Source organism: Aquarana catesbeiana, linkage group LG08, assembly GCF_042186555.1.
Source record: "Aquarana catesbeiana isolate 2022-GZ linkage group LG08, ASM4218655v1, whole genome shotgun sequence".
NCBI classification, from domain to species: Eukaryota; Metazoa; Chordata; class Amphibia; order Anura; family Ranidae; genus Aquarana; species Aquarana catesbeiana.
The window spans coordinates 169,336,578-169,357,691 of NC_133331.1; the positions used below are offsets into that span (position 1 = coordinate 169,336,578).

A 21,114-nucleotide genomic window follows, 5' to 3' on the forward strand; every position below is an offset into this window, starting at 1 on the left:
ACACCAGCGCTGTCCCAGCACAGCATACCGCACCAAACATCCAGTGATTTTGCACAGAAAGCTGTTATAGTATGGTGCACTGACGCACCAGTACCATGTGAGTACCCCGGTGTGGGGAGCGTTTTCTTTTAATAAAAATATTTTGACTATATTACACTATATAGTTTCCTTTTCATTTATATGTATGGAGCCACATTGTTTCCAGCTGGAGTAGTGCAGCAGACACTGAGACTGAGCCCAGGGGTTGCTCCAAAGCGTATTTGGACTCAGGGTAGAAGCTGAGTCACACGCTCTGAGGTGAGCACATTAGCTTAAGGGGGTCACGAAGGAGCACCGGAGCATGTTTTGCAGCACTCAGGATATCTTCGGCATGATGTTGGATTGTTGTCACAGCTGAACACCACCTGCACGCATTGTTTTATTATCACTGCTGGACATTATTTGCACGCACTATTTAGAGTGCCAAAGAGAACTTGTTTTCATTATTTATTATTTATTAATTTTTTCATTTAAACAAGCAGGATACTTTATATTGAGCACTAAGCACTTTTTATGTTGATTAAGACACTATGTATGGTGTAACAAGCACTATTAAGCACTAATTTATGGTGTAACAAGCACTTGTTTTTTCACACCTTGTTTATTTATTCAACATTCATATTATTTGTATTTAATATTATCGCACTAGCAAGCACAGAGTTGGTTATTATTAATTTTGTTTTTGGGGTCACCCAAGCGCACCGCATAACTTGTAAATTTATTCTATGCGCGTTATATGAAGCGTGATTAGCGCATGCAGCTGGAGGTAGCACAAGCAAGGCATAAGATCATTGTGGCTCACATAATTTTTCCAATTTCCTTTGACCTCATGATTCTCATTTGCTCTGACATGCACTGTGAGTTGTAAGGTCTTATATAGACAGGTGTGTGGCTTTCCTAATCAAGTCTAATCAGTATAATCAAACACAGCTGGACTCAAATGAAGGTGTAGCACCATCTCAAGGATGATCAGAAGAAATGGACAGCACCTGAGTTAAATATATGAGTGTCACAGCAAAGGGTCTGAATACTTAGGACCATGTGATATTTCAGTGTTTCTTTTTTAATAAATCTGCAAAAATGTCAACAACTCTGTGTTTTTCTGTCAATATGGGGTGCTGTGTGTACATTAATGAGGAAAAAAATGAACTTAAATGATTTTAGCAAATAACTGCAATATAACAAATAGTGACAAATTTAAGGGGGTCTGAATACTTTCCATCCCCACTGTACTGTATATATATATATATATATATATATATATATATATATATATATATATTTTTTTTTTTTTTTTTTTTTGCACTTTCCCTTTAAATTTTTTTTATCACCTTTATTCCTATGTAAACATCCCTTGTAATAGGAATAGTTTATGACAGCTCCTCTTTATGGAGAGATGTGGGGTCTATAAGACAGGAAAGGCTGGAACATCCCCTCCCGCTGCCTGTAAAAACGATCAAGCGGCTGCACTGCCGCTATGATTGTTCTTACGGTGCAGGGAATCACTGGCATCATTCAGATATCCCCATTTAAAGTCCAGGAAGTCATATGACGTCTTGGGAGGGAAGACTTCAGGCACAGCGATCACTTGCAGTTGTACGTTGCGATTAGCAGTGTTTACATGCGGCTGTGTTTAGCTGCGGTGGAACATTTTTTACATTTCTGATGTGTTTCCCATTGCTTTTCTTTCCTTGTTACCGCTGCTATCCGCAGGAGAAATAGTACACTGTGATTACCTGCGGTTATGTACAGATAGCTGCGATAAAGCAGTCCTGGATGCAGTCAAATTTATTTTTTCTAACCGCACAAAAAGTTTAGGTGCAGTAGATAACATAATCTATCTGCAGCTGAAAGCTGAATTCTATCCGCCCGTGTATTAGCTGTCCTATCACAATCGATTTTTTATCTTAATTACCAATTCATTATTTAATACTTTATTTATTATGGCATGATTGCACTATTCATTTGGGTATTTATTTATAATTATTTATTATTGCGCATTTTATGCACATAATTTTTGCTGATCTTAAGAATTTTTTCTGCATTATATGTCACTTTATTATTCTTTATTCTCAGCTCACGTTGAAGAGCCACTTTATTTATTTTACTATCAGCATTTGAATTAATTTATTTCCAGTGGTTACTTGTGAGCTACTGGTTTATCACTTGTGTATGAATTTTGGTTGTGAGCATTTAATTTGGGAAGTCATTTTTTCATACCCACAGATATTTTTTCACCTGATGAGGGGTGACCGGTTTATTTCACTAAGCACTGAGTCACTTTGTATTTAATTGCTTATATTTTTTTATATTTTTTTATTTTTATATTTTTTCTTATTGCAGAATTGCATCTCTTTTTTGATCTACTCTTGTATGGTGATATTTATTTCTAGGCTATTATTCACTCTTTCCTGGCATAGATTATATGAGGTGGAGTGTACTCTGCCCACTTCATCATATATTTTGTTGTTACTGATTGATGGAATAGCGCCACATATTTTTATTTAATAAAACAAGCGGCTGCACTGCCGCTATGATTGTTCTTACGGTGCAGGGAATCACTGGCATCATTCAGATATCCCCATTTAAAGTCCAGGAAGTCATATGACGTCTTGGGAGGGAAGACTTCAGGCATAGCGATCACTTGCAGTTGTACGTTGCGATTAGCAGTGTTTACATGCGGCTGCGTTTAGCTGCGGTGGAACATTTTTTACATTTCTGATGTGTTTCCCATTGCTTTTCTTTCCTTGTTACCGCTGCTATCCGCAGGAGAAATAGTACACTGTGATTACCTGCGGTTATGTACAGATAGCTGCGATAAAGCAGTCCTGGATGCAGTCAAATTTATTTTTTCTAACCGCACAAAAAGTTTAGGTGCAGTAGATAACATAATCTATCTGCAGCTGAAAGCTGAATTCTATCCGCCCGTGTAAAAGAGACCTAAGGGGCCTAAGGCTCAGAGCAAAAATGTCCTGCCCATGGGGGGCTATCAGTCCATGCCGCAGCGGCAGCCCCAGGGTGGGTGGATGTCGGAAGATGCAGGGGAGCGAGCTGTCAGAGCCTGGAACTCGGTGTGTCAACCAGGAGGGGAATAGCTTATCAGGACACGTTCCAGAGGCAAGCCACGCCTCCTTCTTCAGACAACTTTGGCACAGTAAACCCCAGATTTTTAAACTGCTGGCAAATTAACTATTAACTACTATAGATTTTGAAGCAGAGGGAGCTATACAGAAGAGCTCCCTATCAAAATGCCGTTAGAGAAAAAAATACATTATAGAACTTAAAACTGTCATAATAGCACAGTGATATAAACATAAAGAAGAAATGTTTATTTTGAAAAGTATTAAATAATTAACACAAATAGAAAAATACAAAACAATTGCATATAAAAAAACAGACAATGGAAAGACCTGCATGTGTATGTATATATATATATATACACACACACACACACACATATATATATATATATATATATATATATACACCGGTATCACAAACATGTATGAGAAAAATAGAATAAAAAGATGTAAAGACTGAAAACCAAAATAATAATGATATAAATAGCAGTGTGAAGTTGAAAAAATGAAAAATAAATGAAGAATCGAAAAATAAAAATGATAGATCATGAAAGACAAAAAAGTGAAATGTAAACAATGAAAATTGATAAGAAAAAAAATAAAAATGAGAAAAAAAAAAAAAGAAATTAACAGGAGTATTGAAAAATGAAAAAAAAAGGTGTAAAAATTATAGATGATGAAAAAATGATAAAAAATATTAGAGAAAAAAATAAAAAGTGAATCATAAAAAATAAATAATAAAAAAGAATAATAAGAACTGAAAAATTATAATAATGCAAAAAGTGGGGATGAAGAAAGGAAAATTTAGGGCTTCTATGTGGCTGAAAAAGTGGAAATCATACCTGCTCTTAAAGAAGATGTGCAGGAAAAAAGAAACATACAGACTCACCTCTATGGCTGCAGCATCAGTCCCCGCTGGATCTAAGCCCTAGAACTGAGTGATCTCATGACCACTGATCGCTCAGTTCTTGGGTCCGCTCTGAGCACAGAGTGGTGACAGTCAGTCACCGCTCTGTGCTCTACCTCTTTAGTGCTCACTGGAGCACCAGGCAGAAGAGGGGGTGGGAGCAGCTGGCTCAGGCTCTCAGCAATGCACTGAGAGGCTGAGCCAACTGCCGTTCAGGTATCTGGGTGGACCCTGACATTATTGTTGGGCTACATCCAGAGACTGGAGCAGCTCAGTAATGGCACAAGTGCACTACTGCGACCCATAAGAGAAGTATGACCAAAAGAGCTTTGGCCATACTTCTCTTTTAAAGCCCTCGCCCCACAAAAAAATAAAAAGTTGTAGCTTACCAGTCTTTTGAAGTGGTGACTGCATTTGTTTGCTCTTTTGAAGTTAAACCATAGGTGATTGGTTGCTAGCACATAGGGCGGTCCTAAGCAATCAATCACCAGCTTGCTAATATGAAAAGTCCCGCTCCCGCCCTCTGTCCAGAACTGTGCTGCCTCCCCTCCCCGCTATATACACAGGTAGGACGCTGCTATGGGAGTGGGAGGGGGGTTGAGGGGGGCCCATAGTCACTGCTATAGGGGAAAGGGGGGCACAGGACACAACTGTGTGTGTGTGTGTGTGTGTGTGGCGGGGGGAGCTGATGTGAAGGGGGCAGAGGACACAGTTATGGGCAGGGCCACCCCCATAGCAGTGTTCTCTACTACCCTTCACATTACCTTTCCCCCCCACGAACCCTGCATTCTGAGTGCAACGCACTCCTGATGCCTGAATTCTGAGCTCAACAAACTCCTTAACCCTGCATTCTGAACCCAACGCACTCCTTAACCCTGAATTCTGAGCGCAACGCACTCCTGAACCCTGCATTCTGAGCGTAATGCACTCCTTAACCCTGCATTTTGAGCATAATGCACTCCTTAACCCTACATTTTTAGCATAATGCACTCCTTAACCTTACATTCTGAGCATAACACACTCCTTAACCCTGTGTAACTCTTTTCAGGCTTTTTGTTCTTTATTTTCACCTTGTAACCCTGTGAATAACTCCTGTCCCTGAGTGGCTACCTTGCACTCCTCCAGAATATCTAAGAAAGGAATGATTGTAGCCACCAAGGCTGGACTGCAAACATATCCGTCTTTGTTGATCTTGAAAGATTCAAGGGGCTGATGGAACTAGTAATAGGTAAGCTTGTGTAAGTTCACAGGAAGTGACAAGGACACTGCATTTCTGGTAAAATCAACAAGTATTTTCTGTACTTGCTGAAAATGTTATTGGCCTGAAAAAAGGATATTAATGCAGCCACCGCATCTAAAGGATGATTTGCTGCAATATGATATATTTTGGTTTTAGGTTTAGTTACACTTATAAACTAAAGACTTAATAAAGGGATTCACTTACTTTCATATACTAGTATAACAAACAAGCTTTGACACCTACTACCAAAAGGGAGCATCAAAGAACAAAACCCATTAAAAAGCAACGAGTTCCTAAAATTCCAGAAAAAAAGAGTGGCTCATAAAAAGCTCAACTGATATTGTGGGGTCTAGTGTGAGCTGCTCAAATGAAATCCAAAGAAGGTAACCTAAAGCAAATGGATATCAATATTTTATTGAAAACAGACAAAATCAAGAGGAAGAAAAGAAAAATACAGTACATGTAATTAAAACTCAAATAAAACTTTCATTCAAAACAGATGGTATTTTCATGATAAAATCTCTATAATTGAGATTAAATCAATAAATGGCTCTGCTTTATTTACCTGCAATAAAATAGTAGACAATAGCATTTGGACCATCATCAGCATCCACAGCACCACTGACATTCCCCACTGCGGTTCCAGGTTTGGAATGCTCACGGACAGAAAGGCTTTGGTACTGCACTGCACCTCTCTGTGGAAATGGCAAAGAATAGATGACAACATACAAAGAATAAAAGAGGTTACACTGCTTAAAGATAGATCAATTCACCTAAAGATAAAATTGTCAGTTTTAGACTTTTGTAACAGAGCAAACCAGAGCCTACCCTGGTTTCTCCTTTCTTCCCTCATCAACATGCTAATAAAACTTTTAAATAAAACTTGTTTTCATTACTTACCTTAAGTTCAACCCATCACTCGGTCCCTGTGTTTCTCTATGCAATGCTGGTAGATCGTGGCTATGGGTTGCACAACACAGGCCCACCCCATAGTGCTCTGTCTCAGTACTCCTCTCAGGAGCCCTCAGGCCTAATGCAGTGTGAACTGGGTCTTGGGAGGAGTTTTGCAAATATCAAAATGCCCTGATAGATAGATATCAGTTTGGAGCAGTGGGCATTCCTAGGTAGACAGTATTAACATGCAGACCATCCTAGATTAGTGCCCGTGTGGGCGTGGTCAAGAAGTTGGTACCCAAATTGGAAGAAGGGCATAGAGAAAAGTTGAATAGTTATTATTGTGTTGAGTTATGTTAGCGTTGTGTTGAGTTACAGGTTAAACAGATAACAAGTTGAGCAACAATCAGCAATCACTAGCACTGGTAAAGTGACTGTAGCGGCAGAACAATTGGGATAACAGTTACTGTTGGAGTAGCAAACACAACCTGCCATACATGGATGGAAATTCGGCTGGTTCAGCAGGGACCCTGTTTGTACATATGTCCATCCATTAATTGACTTGTGTATAACCAGCCTGATCGATTAGTGCTGCCAGCTAAAGCCGGAAGTCTGCCTGCTGGCAGAACACAAAAGCGTTGTTGGAGGGATTCCTCTATCTACACTGACTGTGTTGATGGTGAAGTTGAGTAATTATAAAATATCAGAGCAGTCAGCGGTGTCCGTAATCTCTCCCTTCTTGAACAGGAACCTTTCCCTGCTGCCATTTCACTTTTCTTAACAAGCCGGGTTCTTTATCCACACTCTAGCCACATGCAACTGCAACCAGATGCAGGGGTGTACTGCTATTTATTAGCACTGCCCACATTAAAAATGGCTGCCAGGGTCACTCAGTGTTAAAGTGTCCAATTAGACCACTGCTCCCCTGCTAACACCTACAGAGGCTGCCAAGAAACAATATTTTCCCATCCTCCTCTCCATCTGTACAGTGACACAGCAGCACAGTGCCACCTACAGAATGAAGCATAAACGACACCTGCCTATACCCATATGTGATGCTGAGCTTCCACAATTGAAAGTTCTGAAATACAATGAATAAAAAGGAGAAAGCCAGGGACAGTAAGGCTGGGAAGGAAAGAGCTAGTTGATTATTGGTATCCTCCAGCCAATGAAATGAGGTGGGCCCTATCTGACATTTTGCAGCATCTAACGCACACTGCTGGAGCTCACACTGTGCAATGAAATATGAGAAGCAATTTCGGTAGAGGAGAGGAACCTGTACAACTGTGTAAGGCTGGAATTCAGCTTCAAACAACTAAATATAAGCCGTGAACCCTTTACCAACTCTCCTGCAATAAGAGAACAGCAGAGGACATCCTCACAAATGAAGAGAACTATTTATAAAGATTGGCAAAATTATTGCTTTTTATTTTCATGCGCATTTTTCACATCTTCAGTAAAACTTGTTTTATCTCCAGTGTTTATATTGTGCTGCCAAGGTTAATTGTAAAAGAGAAATGAGTGGAGAAAATGCAAAAAAAAAAACTGGCAAAGTGAAATAGAACTGGGAAAAAAAATCTTGTGGACAGCTTCTTCCAAAGCTTCCCTCCACTGATAATAGTGGATTAGGTCAATCATAGAGCGGAGTACATTTCCTTAGATCCAGTGCTGTCCAAAATATTACCACTTCCATTCCATGCTGTATTGTATATGTTTTATAGAAAGAAGGCAAAGAGCAATAAATCATTCTCATATACTGTAGACTTTGGTTAATAATGTCCTACTACTTCTAATGTGCCTGCTCGACTCGGGGGGGCTGACAACTTTATTTCTATGTTGGTTATACTTGGAGGAGTTTTGGCTTATTATTTTATTATGCTGATCCTCTGGGTTTTTTCCCCCACTAAGATGGGGTAAGTTCCTGACAGACAGCGGGGGCCGGTGGTCACAGTGGCTGCATTTGATGGGCACAAGCGGTGGCATTTGATGCGCACAAGTGGCTGCATTTGATGGGCACAAGTGGTGGCATTTGATGGGCACAAGTGGCTGCATATGATGGGGCACATGTGGCTGCATATGATGAGCACAAGTGGCTGCATATGATGGGCACAAGTGGCTGCATTTGATGGGCACAATGGCTGTAATTGATGGCACAGTGGATGCATTTAATGGGCACAGTGAGTCTGCAATTGTTTTTTTTTTTTTTTGCAGTATGTTTTTGTTTGCGTCCCCCCAAAAATTTGGAGCACCAGCCACCACTGAGTAAAACCAACCAGAGCTGAGGTGGTTAAAGCAACAACTTTATTTTCTTTCAATGGCTAAATCCTTTTTTAAGCCTGGTTCACATATATGTGGTTTCTAGCGGCTGCCTTTGCTCAAGCACAGCAGCCTGTTCATTTGAATGGGCTGTTGTACCTCCTGAAAATGCAGGAAAAAAAAACCTGCACATTTTCCAAAAATGCAGCCGCAGGCAAACCGTAAAGTATAGTGCAGTTCCTAGTACGGGAAGCTATGCTGCGGTTATCAGTGTGTGGGATTGGTATTAGGATTGCTGGCACCTCATGCATCTCCTTAAGCAGCAGCGTGTCTTTCTCTGTGGGTGTGGGAAAGCGTGCCAATACATGACTTCCCGCACCCACTCAGTTGTGAACCTGCCCTCACTGGTGTCTCACACATTACCCTTTACAGATACTGTAGCTCATAGTGGGAGGGTTTCAGTTAAAGAGGCAGTGATGTCAATCTAGGCAGTGGGCAGGGCTATTTGCAGCCAGGTGCTGATTGACCTGATACAAGCTTGTAAATCAGCAGTGACAATGCTGATACCCAAGCCACCCGCAAAATGTAGGGCAAGCAGGTACAGCCTACATGGGAGTGGCAACTCTACTCTGAATTCAGGAGCAGTGTAGTATTGTTGCCACACCATCACAGGAAGCTGTATTAGGTAGACTTCACTGGCAGGATCAACAAGGGGGGCTAAGAGAAATTTCTAAGTGCAGTTGCACTTTTAATTAGGTGCTGCAGCACATATTTTCTTAAATGGAGGCTACTATTTTCTACTTTATTTTCTGCAACCCCCGCCCACCCCAAATTAAGTCAAAAAGTTTTTTTATGTTCCCCAGCCTGGAAAGAACGATATTTCCTTGCTCCTGCAGCCCCCTGGGATATCCTTGTCATATATCCCAAGAGACTGCAACAGCAGATCACAAGTAGCAGCGAGCAGGACACTGGGAGCTGGCTACAAGGACCTGGAAGGGACAGCCAGTTCCTGATGAGAATAAGATGAGATAAGAAGAAGATGGCAGCACTATACTTGCTGTATGGCAGCGCTGCAGTGCATCATAGCAGCACAATGCTGAATTTGCTGGCAGGTGAATGTGTGAATTGAGGACAACCCAGCACAACAGGTAAGGGGAGCTAAAAAAAAAAAAAAAGAGTAGGGTGGAGAGAACTTCTTCCTTAACCACAACTGGAAGCATAGGTGTGAGCCTGGGCACACCCTAATCACCTTGTGCGCATTAGCATTATCACTCTGTGTGCAGGCGGAGAGATGAGAAAGATCTCCCTCTTATCGGCTCTGCCATAATTACGCACTTCTTTCACTGTGCCGGCAGGGAGATCAATGTGCTGGGGCCATACTGTACATGTGTAGACACACACACATGCATGTGTATTTGAAGTTTAGTGTGCACACCCTAATGCAATCGGCTGCCTACACCTATGACTGGAAGTATCAACATCAGTTCTTACATGTCTCCTATGTGTATATCAGTAAGGGCTCTTTCACATAGGGCGGATCAGTGATGATCCGCCCCGTGAATATCCGCTTGCTCAGCGGGGATCGCTCTGCCGATCCCCGTTGAGCAGGAAAATGACAGGTCCGTCGCTGCACACTGTGCAGCGACGAACCTGTCAGAGCGCCGCTCTCCCCTATGGGGGATCAGGGGATGACGGACCATAGAGTCCGTCGTCACCCGATCCGATCCGAAAATGGTTGGAAAAGTAGGTTTTTCCTCCGTTACACTTTTTCGGATCGGAGCGGGTCGGATGTCAGCGGACATGTCACCGCTGACATCCAACGCTCCATAGATGTCTATGGAGGGTCCGTTCAGGTCCGCCTAAAAAACTGACAGGCGGACCTGAACAGATCGGCCGTGTGAAAGAGGCCTTAAGGTCAGCACTTTACACATAAAGCAAGATTTGCAGTCTTTTTACACTACTAATCTAGAAAATTTTGTCCAATATGTCAGATGGAAAAAATAGTTCCCGTTGGCCACTACTGTGCAGAGACACTGGTATATGTTACATTTTTTAAGGCAATTTAGGTGTCATTGGGCATTCTGTGTTACTGTAATGCCCCATACACACAATCGGACTTTCCATCAACAAAACCGTGGATTTTTTTCCGAAGGATGTTGGCTCCTTGTCTTGCATACACACGGTCACACAAATGTTGGCCAACAATTACGAACGTGGGAACGTGGTGATGTACAAGACGTACGATGAGCAGAGAAAAAGGAAGTTCAATAGCCAGCGCGGCCCCTTCTGCTTTATTCCGAGCATGCGTAAACTTTTGTGTGTTGGACTTGTGTACACACGATCAGAAATTCCGACAATAAAGTTTTGTTGGCGGAAAATTTGAGAACCTGCTAGCCAACATTTGTTGGCGGAAAGTCTGACAAAAAATGTTCAATGGAGCATACACACGGTCAGACTTTCCACCAACAAGCTCACATCCAACATTTGTTGTCGAAAAATCCGATCTTGTGTACGGGGCATTAGTGTGGGTAAAGAAACACAAAGGTTCATTTATGTTCTCTGGAATGTGCAGTGACAGCAAATGAGTGTTGAAAAAGAGCTATTTTGTAGTAACCACATAGGGAAAAGATCATGATCAAGGCTGCCTTTTACTGTATGTGCTGGTCATAACAGGGCTTGAAAGCATAATAATGTATATAGTGTTCTCTAAAGTTTTTTTTGTTCGAGGCAAAAAAAAAAGAAAGAACAGCACATCTTAAAATGCATATTTCTCAGTTTTATCTTTAAAAAAGCTGCAAGTACAGAAAAATACCTTTAGTCTGCTAGGATTTCCTAACTTGTTTTACTTACCGGCGGTCGGACAAAGATTGGCTCATTGTCATCAACATCATCTAGAGCAACCTGAAGAGGTAGCATGGCTTCATAAGGCACTGGTTGACCAAGGTCATAGGCAACGATTATAAGCTGAAAAAAGATTAACACCAAAGCAAGACAAGATTTTTCTTATTATATTTGCATAGAAAATAACATATCAAAACCTATGTTTAATTTATTTTTAAAGTCTCTTAGTTGAAATCCAAAGTCCTGTGGCGGAGATTAATATGATCAACTAGAATTGTCATGAGAGAAAAACAAGTTGCGCCAAAAACTAAATGCAGAAGATGCAACAAATTTTATATTGAATTAAAATCAGCCAAAATGGCTACTCACACTAATATAAAGATCAATAGGCATATAACAGTATAATAATGTGGTCACTCAGCGGGTCCCCGCTGAGAGCATGGAGATAACGTTTCAAAGCACCCGCTTCTTGGTCAGATCTAAATGGCTATTGATCAATAGCCATTTAGATCTGACGAAGAAGCGGAAGCTTTGAAAGGTAATCTCTATGTTCTGACGTCACTTCCGATGCATCTCTGAGTGTGTTCCATGCTGGTTCCGTAACAACACGACGGATGTCCAGGCCAGTTGTTCCTCTCCTCTCGTGTTAACATCTACACACCACCATCCACCAGGGACCCGCTGAGTGACCACAGTATTATACTGTTATATGCCTATTGATCTTTATATTAGTGTGAGTAGCCATTTGGCTGATTTTAATTAAATATACCATTCATTGCATCTCCTGCTGCACTTTGGCGCACCTTGTTTTTCTCCCATTTGCTCCCAAGGGAGCTGCCACTAATGCTGCATACGTATACTTCCTGGACTTTATAGACTTTTAGTTGTGTTATCAGTGTGTTTCGATACCTTCTCGCCATTCTGTTTTTTGTCTTGTTCAACTAGAATTGTCATAGCCACTCGTTAAGAGTGTTGACTATAGCTTCCATCAATGAAAAGCGATCTATGAATGGAGGAGATGAGCTTTTCATTCATCTACCCATCCTCCATCCACAGACTACATTATAAGAAAAAAATAAGTAAATAAAACATACAGCATAAACACACTTCTAAAACACACACAAAGTGCATGTAGTCAATAAAAGTCTGTTACCTACATATGTGTAAAGCCTAGTACACACGGGCGAATATCGGGCGGCATCGACCGGTTCAATCGATATTGCCTGACATTCGACCCATGTGTATGGAAGCCGGCATTGCATTGTTAGTACAGCGGCTCTTTCTGAGCTGTCAGTTTTTTTGTTTAGCTTGATGGGTTGAACAAAAAAAAAACAACTTGTAGTGTGTTCTAGACTTTAGTGTGAGAGGCCCTTCATTCCATTTATTTTATAAAACCGTTGCACTTAGTTATAGATGTAACATTGCACTTAGTTTCATTGCACACAGTTACAATCGCTGGACTTGTCTACTTACACTATAAATGGCTTGCTTCTCCCGATCTAATCTCTGTGCAGTTTGAATAAGTCCACTTATGGAATCAATATTAAAATACTCCCAGTCTTTATTTCCAGCTCCCGTTTTTAGCAAACTGTAGCGCACTGCCCCATTCAAACCTTCATCGTTATCTGTGGCATATACTTCATATACTGTAGACTTTAAGGGGATTTCCTATAGAAAACAAAACAGTTTCATACATAACCACCAGAGGTCAATGCAACACAATTTTTACTAAACTATATAAAAAGCTCTCAGGCTATACAATATTAATAATAATATAAAGTAACATAAGTAAACACTTATGTTTGCAAGTAAACACTTATGTGTGCAAGGAAACATACGCTAACATAGAGGGGCATTCAGAGGCATAAAAAAAAAAAAAAAACACCCTTAAAAGTGGCATGTTTGACGCCCAGTGTACATGAGGCCAAAATGTCAATGTTGGGATTTCAAGTTCCTGGGTGCAAAATGTGCATTGTTTTTTTCCCTAAGAGTTGAATTAAACATACACTTGCAATACAAAGTTTTTGAACCCTTTGTAATTATCTGGATTTCTGCAATAATGGCTCCTTAGTGAGCTTATAATGTATACAATGTTTTTTTTTTCTCTTTTTAATATGGTCAGGACTAGAATACAAATAAAACATGTCAAGTTTACTTGCCCCCCCCCCCCCCCAAAAAAAAAAATAGGAAACATTTGCTTATATTTAGTATTTTTATAGCCAGTATATGGCGCTTTAATCTTCTTTTCACGTTTTCCCTAATTTATTTACAGCCTGAGGGGAGAGGTATCAGAATACTGGTCAGGTTTCCCCTGTTTTGGAGATTCATCTTCTCTATTTGTCCTGTTAGCCATTAAAGATGAGCTCAGACGTGTTCGCAACTGCACGTGCAGAGCCCGCGGATCAGGAAAATGTCTCATTGCTTGTGATAAGCGATCCCCAGTGCCAACTTCCTGGTGGGCTCTGCACATGCGGTTGCCAACACGACTGAGCTCATCCTTATTTACCATTATCATTGAAAGTGAACGTAAAAGAAAATCCCAAACATTGGGTTGTCCCCAACTAGTTCTGGTGACCTGGGGGTCCCTACGGAGATTCCCTTAATGTGCAGAGATTTACTGTCACATCCTGTTTTGGCTATGGGAGAGGAAGTGAAGGTTAATCTCCCCATTGGGACAAAGAGGGCAAAAATAAACCTTACAGGGGTTATAACCCTCCCCTACTCTATGCAAAATGAACAAAAACATTTTGCCTATAGTTCTACTTTAAAGTGAAGCTATCATCAAAATTTAAAACCATATAATTATCACATTGAATTATATTCAATATTTTTTTGCTGCTGTGACCGGACTTCCCGTTACAGGCTACATTCGTTCTCCATGGTCCAACTGTATGGAAGAACATAATCACCAACTCTTACTCACACTGAAGATGGACTCAAGACTATGGACTATGGAATTTGTAGTGTGCACGGAACAGACCACATCAAATGTGCACTGCTGATTCCAAACAAACTTTTCAAGGAGGCAGAAAAGCACAGTCAGAAACCATTTCATGAAAATCAGATCACAGGGCCACTTAGTAGTGGATGTTTATGAATTCTTTTTAGAGAATAAGGACATGTTATAGTGTCACTTTAAAATTTAGATATAATTTATTGTCCTGATATTAACAGTAGCAGTTGGCTTTTAAATAGAAAAAAGGGTTGAGGCAGGAGCGGAAGAACTGTGCCCTATTTTCCACTTTTCCCAGGGCCTTCTTTTTCTTCTTTTCTACTTAACCACTTGCTTACGGGTACTTAAACCCCCCTCCTGCCCAGACCAATTTTCAACTTTCATCGCTGACGCACTTTGAATGACAATTGCGCGGTCAGACAACACTGTACCCAAATTACATTTTTATCGTTTTTTTCCCACAAATAGAGCTTTCTTTTGGTGGTATTTAATCACAGCTGGGATTTTTATTTTTTGCTAAACAAACAAAGATGGAAAATATTGAAAAAAATAGTTTGTTATATAATTTTGCAAACAGGTAATTTTTCTCCTTCATTGATATGCGCTGATGAGGCAGCACTGGTGGGCACTGATAGGCTGCACTGATGGGCATGGATAGGCACAGTTAAGGCGGCACTCATAGGCACAGTTAAGGCAGCACTCATAGGCACAGTTAAGGCAGCACTCATAGGCACAGATAAGGCGGCACTGATGGGGACAGATAAGGCGGTACTGATGGCCACTGATGGAGACTTATGGGCACTGGTAGGTGACACTGATGTGCAGCACTGTCGTTGAGGCACTGATTGTGGGCACTGATAGGTGGCACTGATGGGTGGCGCTGGTGGGCACTAGTAGGCGGCACTGCTGCCTATTGCTAGGTGGCACTGGCTGGGGGCACAGGTGGACACTGAGGATCTGCAGCAGCTCACCGTGATCGGAACTGATGTCCCTCTCACGGCCACCAGTGATCAGCTTCTTTTTCCTCCTCACGCTGTCAGCGCGAGGAGAAAAAATAGCCGATTACAGGCTCTGTTGACATCACATGATCAACTGTCATTGGCTGACAGCTGATCACGTGGCAAGGGGTCGGGATCGACCCCTTACTCCGATCTGTGATCAGGCGAGTCTCATAGACTCGCTGATCACAGAGGGGGCGCGCAGGCCGATCGTGCACGGGACGAAGTCAAAGCCCCGGCAAAGCAGGTCCTCGCTGTAGCCGTCATTCAGCTATAGCGCAGATCTGAAGTGGTTAAAGTGGTTGTAAACCCTGTTACACCACTTGTACCTACAGGTAAACCTATAATAAGATTGTACCTGCACGGTTTAAGAGATATTCACCATATACACTTGCTCCGACATCATCGGCGCATGCGCATTGAAGAAACGGCTCGCTCGTACCGTTTCTTCAGCAGCATGCCGTGACCGGCGGCTTCCACGCGCATGTGCGGGAGTGACATCCCGCAAACCTGGAAAAAACTCCAGGAGACATGTCGCGGTGTACGGGGCCAGCTTCAATCTAAGGTAAGTATTTCATAAAGAGCTAGTATGCAATGCATGCTAGCTCATTATGTCTTTGTCTTATTTATTTTTATTTTCGGGTTTACAACCACTTTAAAAGCCACAAGGAGCAAGATACCTCTAAAAGAAGCTGTTAATATTTTGGCATTATCTCCCACTAGACAAGCCAATCAAATGTAATATACACTAGGCAAACCACATCCAACTCTTTATGCCCAGGTTCACATTGATGCGATTTGGCATGCATTTTGACATGTCAAATCGCAAGTCCGAATCGGTGTGACGCGGACTTTGCAGTGCTGCACCAATTCCCAAAAGTAGTTTCTGTACTACTTTTGCGACTCCGGGTGCGATTTCAATAGACATCTGTGCAGGAACGCGCACAGATGTCTCTGAAATCACCCCTGAAGTCCGACTGACATGCGGGTATGAAATCGTGCGAGTTCTGCTGAACTCGCACAGTTTCAATCCCACTGTTAGTGTGAACCTAGGCTCTTTGTCACAGTGGGGTTGATTTACTTAAACTGCAAAGTGGAAAATCTGGTGCAGTTGTGCATGGTAGCCAGCTTCCAACTTTAGCTTGTTCAATTATACTTTGACAAAAAAACCCTGGACACTGATTGGTTTCTATGCAGAGCTGCACCAGATTTTGCACTCTCCAGGTATAGTAAATCAGCCCCTATATTATTTTTTGATCTTTTTTTTTTTTGGTCCATTCAAGCCCTTATTAAATTTTTAAGGTATTCTTTTAGATTATATTATAACAAAAATAATATAAAAACAAGATTTATCTTCTATTAGAATAATTTCTCCATATGTAAGCAAATATAAGCATACTACAAATATAGCTGTAATTACAACTTTGATGTAAATGTAGCTGTTGTAGCTTAAATAGTTTCTCTATATGTAAGCACACAACTAAACTGTGATACAAATGTAGCTGTTGTTTAAAGCATGTTCTGTAACAGAGTTATATTCAGTACATTTTCAAGGCTATTCTAAGCATAGTAGCCTATTCAATTCCACTTTTATATATTTTCATATATTCTTTTGTTTTGATGTTTATCATTTTATGTAATAATTGATTCCAGTTTTATGCAATATGAGCTTTGTATTTGAATACTTTTATTATCATGTTATTAAGTTATGCACTTTTAACAATAATTAGCTTTATATTCATGTAATATATATATATATATATATATATATATATATATATATATATATATATATATATATAAATATGTAAAGACCGCGCCAATCCAAACCATCAAGGTAGCAGCCAACACTACAAAACGACTAATTTGTGCACAATAACTAAGTAATATAAGTGTAGCGCTACACTTATATTACTTAGGTATATATATATATATATATATATATATATATATATATATATATATATACATACATACATACACACACACACACACACACACACAGTGCATCCAGAAGGTATTCACAGTGCTTTACTTTTTCCACATTTTGTTATGTTACAGTCTTATTCCAAAATGGATTAAATTCATTATTTTTCCAACATGACGACGCCCTGCTGGCGCTGAACTGGGCATTGAGACAACAAGATGACATCCCATTCGAACAGAAAGTTTTTTTGAGACAGGTACTTGATTTCTGCCTATGTCACAACTACTTTTGGTATAACCATAATTTCTATTCACAGAAAAGAGGCGTCGCGATGGGCGCAAAATTTGCTCCCAGCTTCGCTAATTTATTTATGGGTGAGTGGGAAGACAAGTTTGTGTTTGCTAAAAAGAGAGAGGGACTCCTTTTCTATAAAAGGTTTATCAATGACCTATTTTTTATCTGGGACGGAAATGAGATTTCACTACATAAGTTCTTGAAAGAACTCAATTCCAATAATAATAACATAAAGTTGGATTATAAGTATAGTAGTGAACACATTCATTTCCTGGATGTAGATGTGTTGAGACAGGGGGATTCACTGATTACAACTATTTAGTTAACTTCTCCTTAGCAGCAGTCATCATCCCCACTGGCTGAGAAATATTCCCAAGGGCCAATTGATGCGAGTGAAGAGAAATTGTACTACAGATAGAGATTTTTTTACACAATCTAACATTTAACATATTAAAGATAAATTTGTACAAAAAGGGTACAAAAACGTGACAATATTGTGCGTGCATTAGGGAAAACTACGCGCGAATTGTGTCTGAGAGATAAAGAATGACGTGAGCTCCAGACAGGAATGGGGTTTTAGCTCCGAATTTCATGCACAATATAAAGAAATTGAAAATATTTTTAGACGCCATTGGCACGTCTTATGCATGGATAAAGTTCTGAATAATTCGCTGCCGGAAAACCCCACTTTCATTTATAGGAAGGCTCCTAATTTTGGAGACAGGGTGGTTAAAAAAGTCCTTGACCCCCCTGTTAGAACATGTATGTTCTGGCAGTGCACTGGATTTTTTTCATGTAGGAGATGCAAAGTGTGTTCCCAACTGAATAACCCAATTAGAGGATTACCAGAATTCACCTCTATTTGCAACCAGAAAACTTTAAAAGTTTCGGAATTCATCACATGTAACACTACACATGTGGTGTACGTTTTATAATGCCCATGTAACTTGATGTATGTGGGGCAGACAAAAAGGAAATTGAAGATATGGATCTCAGAACATATACATAATATAGAGATCGGGTTCAAGTACCATACTGTATCTTTACATTTTTAAAAATATCACAACCAGGACCCGTCTGGTCTCAAATTTGGGGGGTAGACCACATATATCCAAATTGGAGGGGATCAAACCTAGTACGTGAGATATCTAAGAGAGAGACTAAATGGATATTTCTTATAAATACGTTGACTCCAGGTGCAATGAATATGGAACTTGATGTTGACTGTTTCATAAGTGATTATTAGTTGAGGTAAGCACCATTCGATATCTCTCGTATGACAGAATTATTAATATGGTGCCTATGATAAATTTAATTTAATTAGGGATTCCATTATAACTAGTTTTAATATCTTATATTGTCATTTTAATATTGCATATATTTAGGGGAAGTTATGCTAAAGAGTAGTGAGGAAGTGTAACCTTGGTGCAAGTGTATTTTATACATATTGTCTTATATACAGATGTGTTTTATTAATAACTTCACCATTATTTTTAATATAAATATTTTAATATAATCTTTATTAATATTTAATAGATAATTAAGCCATTACTGTTTGATTGAATTTGATCAATGTATAAACTGATCGCTTTATTGTTGTATTTTTAATGGATGTTACTGTATTTGTATGTATCTCATCAGATAAACTTGAATGATATACTGTGTATAAATATGAATGACATTGTAGCTGAAAGTGCATCGATAGCTTAGAGGTGTTGAGCTCCTGCCCTAAGTTATAAGCATGCATTGGGCTGGAGGAGACGAGCCTGCCACCTTAGTTCTCTGATGCTGACAGCTATGTTATGAGTACCGGGCGGTGGTAATCCAGGTGGTGTCTGCTACCCGGGGTTTATATGGAGTTAATAGCTTGCATTAGGTCAGTATATAAGAATGGCACGTCGCGTCGTTAGTTCACACCCTCAGACGATTTAGTTGATGACGAAACACGTCAGGATTGTGACATCAGCACGCAGATCAGAACACGGTTCTCACTATCGCCAGTGAACAGAGCAGAGGAGCGTATGGTAGGAGACACTGCCTGTGTTTGTTCCCCATCTGGATGTATGCTGATCTCACCATAGTAATGCTGATATGATATATATTTTGAGTAAGTGCAATTCCTAAAAAGGGGGGCGTGTTTTAATTAAATAAACTTTTTAAATGAAATTACGCTATGGAACTTTTTTCTTTTCTCCATCCCCTGGTCTGCAATTAAGTATAAGGTGAAATCCATTCAGAGTAAACATCTGAGATTGGTGTCGATGCCTATTTTCCAGCGTTGCCTGGTAAGAGTTTAATCACAAGGGAGATGATCCATCCCCCCTTCTTCTCACGTGTGGAGGTGTTGGTGACAGGTCACTACTGCGATGTGTTCTTCTTATTATTATTATTATTATACAGGATTTATATAGCGCCGACAGTTTACGCAGCGCTTTACAACATTAGGGCAGACAATACAAGTACAATACAATTCAATACAGGAGGAATCAGAGGGCCCTGCTCGTTAGAGCTGTGTTAAACAAGATCTGTTTTTCATCGGGTTTGACTCTCACTATAAACGTAGTTAGGGATAACCAATGAATTGCAAATTAGAACAGACTTTTTTTGCACATACTCTTTGTTTGATATAGCACATTTTTAAAAAGTATATTATGTTTATTTATATGTAGCGCTGCCTTGTTTGTTCAATTTGCTATACATATATATATATATATATATATATATATATATATATATATATATATATATATATATATATCCTTCTATTTTTTTTATTGTTTGAAGTTTTTATATTTATTTTGTAGCCCTCGTGATGAGTCTATTGGCCCCAGAAATGCATTGGTTGTTTTATGCCATCATATTATGGACAATTAAAAGTAACTTGGGCTCTTCCATTTTTGGGTTTGATGCTCTTTTTGCAATTTTATGCTTTGCTAATTTCTACTGGTTCCATTAACCATGCTTATTTTACCCCCAAACTCCTCTCCTTTCTATAGCACACCTCAGAGAAAATTGAGTACTGTCCGTGATATTTTTTTTAATTTGCACTAACATACAATTTTTCAAGACAAGCTTTCGGGGTATGTCCCCTTCTTCAAGGTCCAAGCAGTACTGATTCACAAATTTTTAAGCAGAATTTAAAAAAAAAAAAAAGAGAGAAAAACAAACACATACAAATCAATGGTAATAAAGATAGCAGTAGAGTTAGTGAGATAAGACAGAGGGAGAGCTATAGAATGAAGGGGGGGGGGGATACTAGTCACAGGGGTCATAAAACTTTAGCATAATGTGTAAGGAAACAAATATATAAATTCAGGCCTTTATTTTTCGTGTCAAAAAGAAGTATCATTCTTAATAACGGCCTGAATTTAGATATTGGTTTCCTTACACATTATGCTAAAGTTTTACGACCCCCTCTGTGACTAGTATCCCCCCCCCCCTCCATTCTATAGCTCTCCCTCTGTCTTATCTCACTAACTCTGCTGCTATCTTTATTACCATTGATTTGTATGTGTTTGTTTGTCTTTTTTTTTCTTTAACATTCTGCTTAAAAATTTGTGAATCAGTACTGCTTGGACTCTGAAGAAGGGGGCATACCCTGAAAGCTTGTCCTGAAAAATTGTATGTTAGTGCAAATAAAAAAAGTATCACGGACAGTACTCAATTTTCTCTGTCACAATTGCAC

General features: G+C 39.8%; 1 protein-coding gene across 1 annotated transcript in view; it reads right to left on the minus strand.

The window, feature by feature from the left end:
- CDH23 (cadherin related 23) overlaps positions 1-21,114 on the minus strand; it is a 1,935,615-nt gene that overhangs the window by 33,163 nt on the left and 1,881,338 nt on the right. The window contains exons 54-56 of the mRNA XM_073596703.1: positions 12,731-12,925; positions 11,267-11,380; positions 5,832-5,961 (exon numbers count right to left, since the gene is read on the minus strand). Of these exons, the coding sequence (XP_073452804.1) occupies positions 5,832-5,961; positions 11,267-11,380; positions 12,731-12,925 (439 nt within the window). The remainder of the gene's footprint in view (positions 1-5,831; positions 5,962-11,266; positions 11,381-12,730; positions 12,926-21,114) is intronic.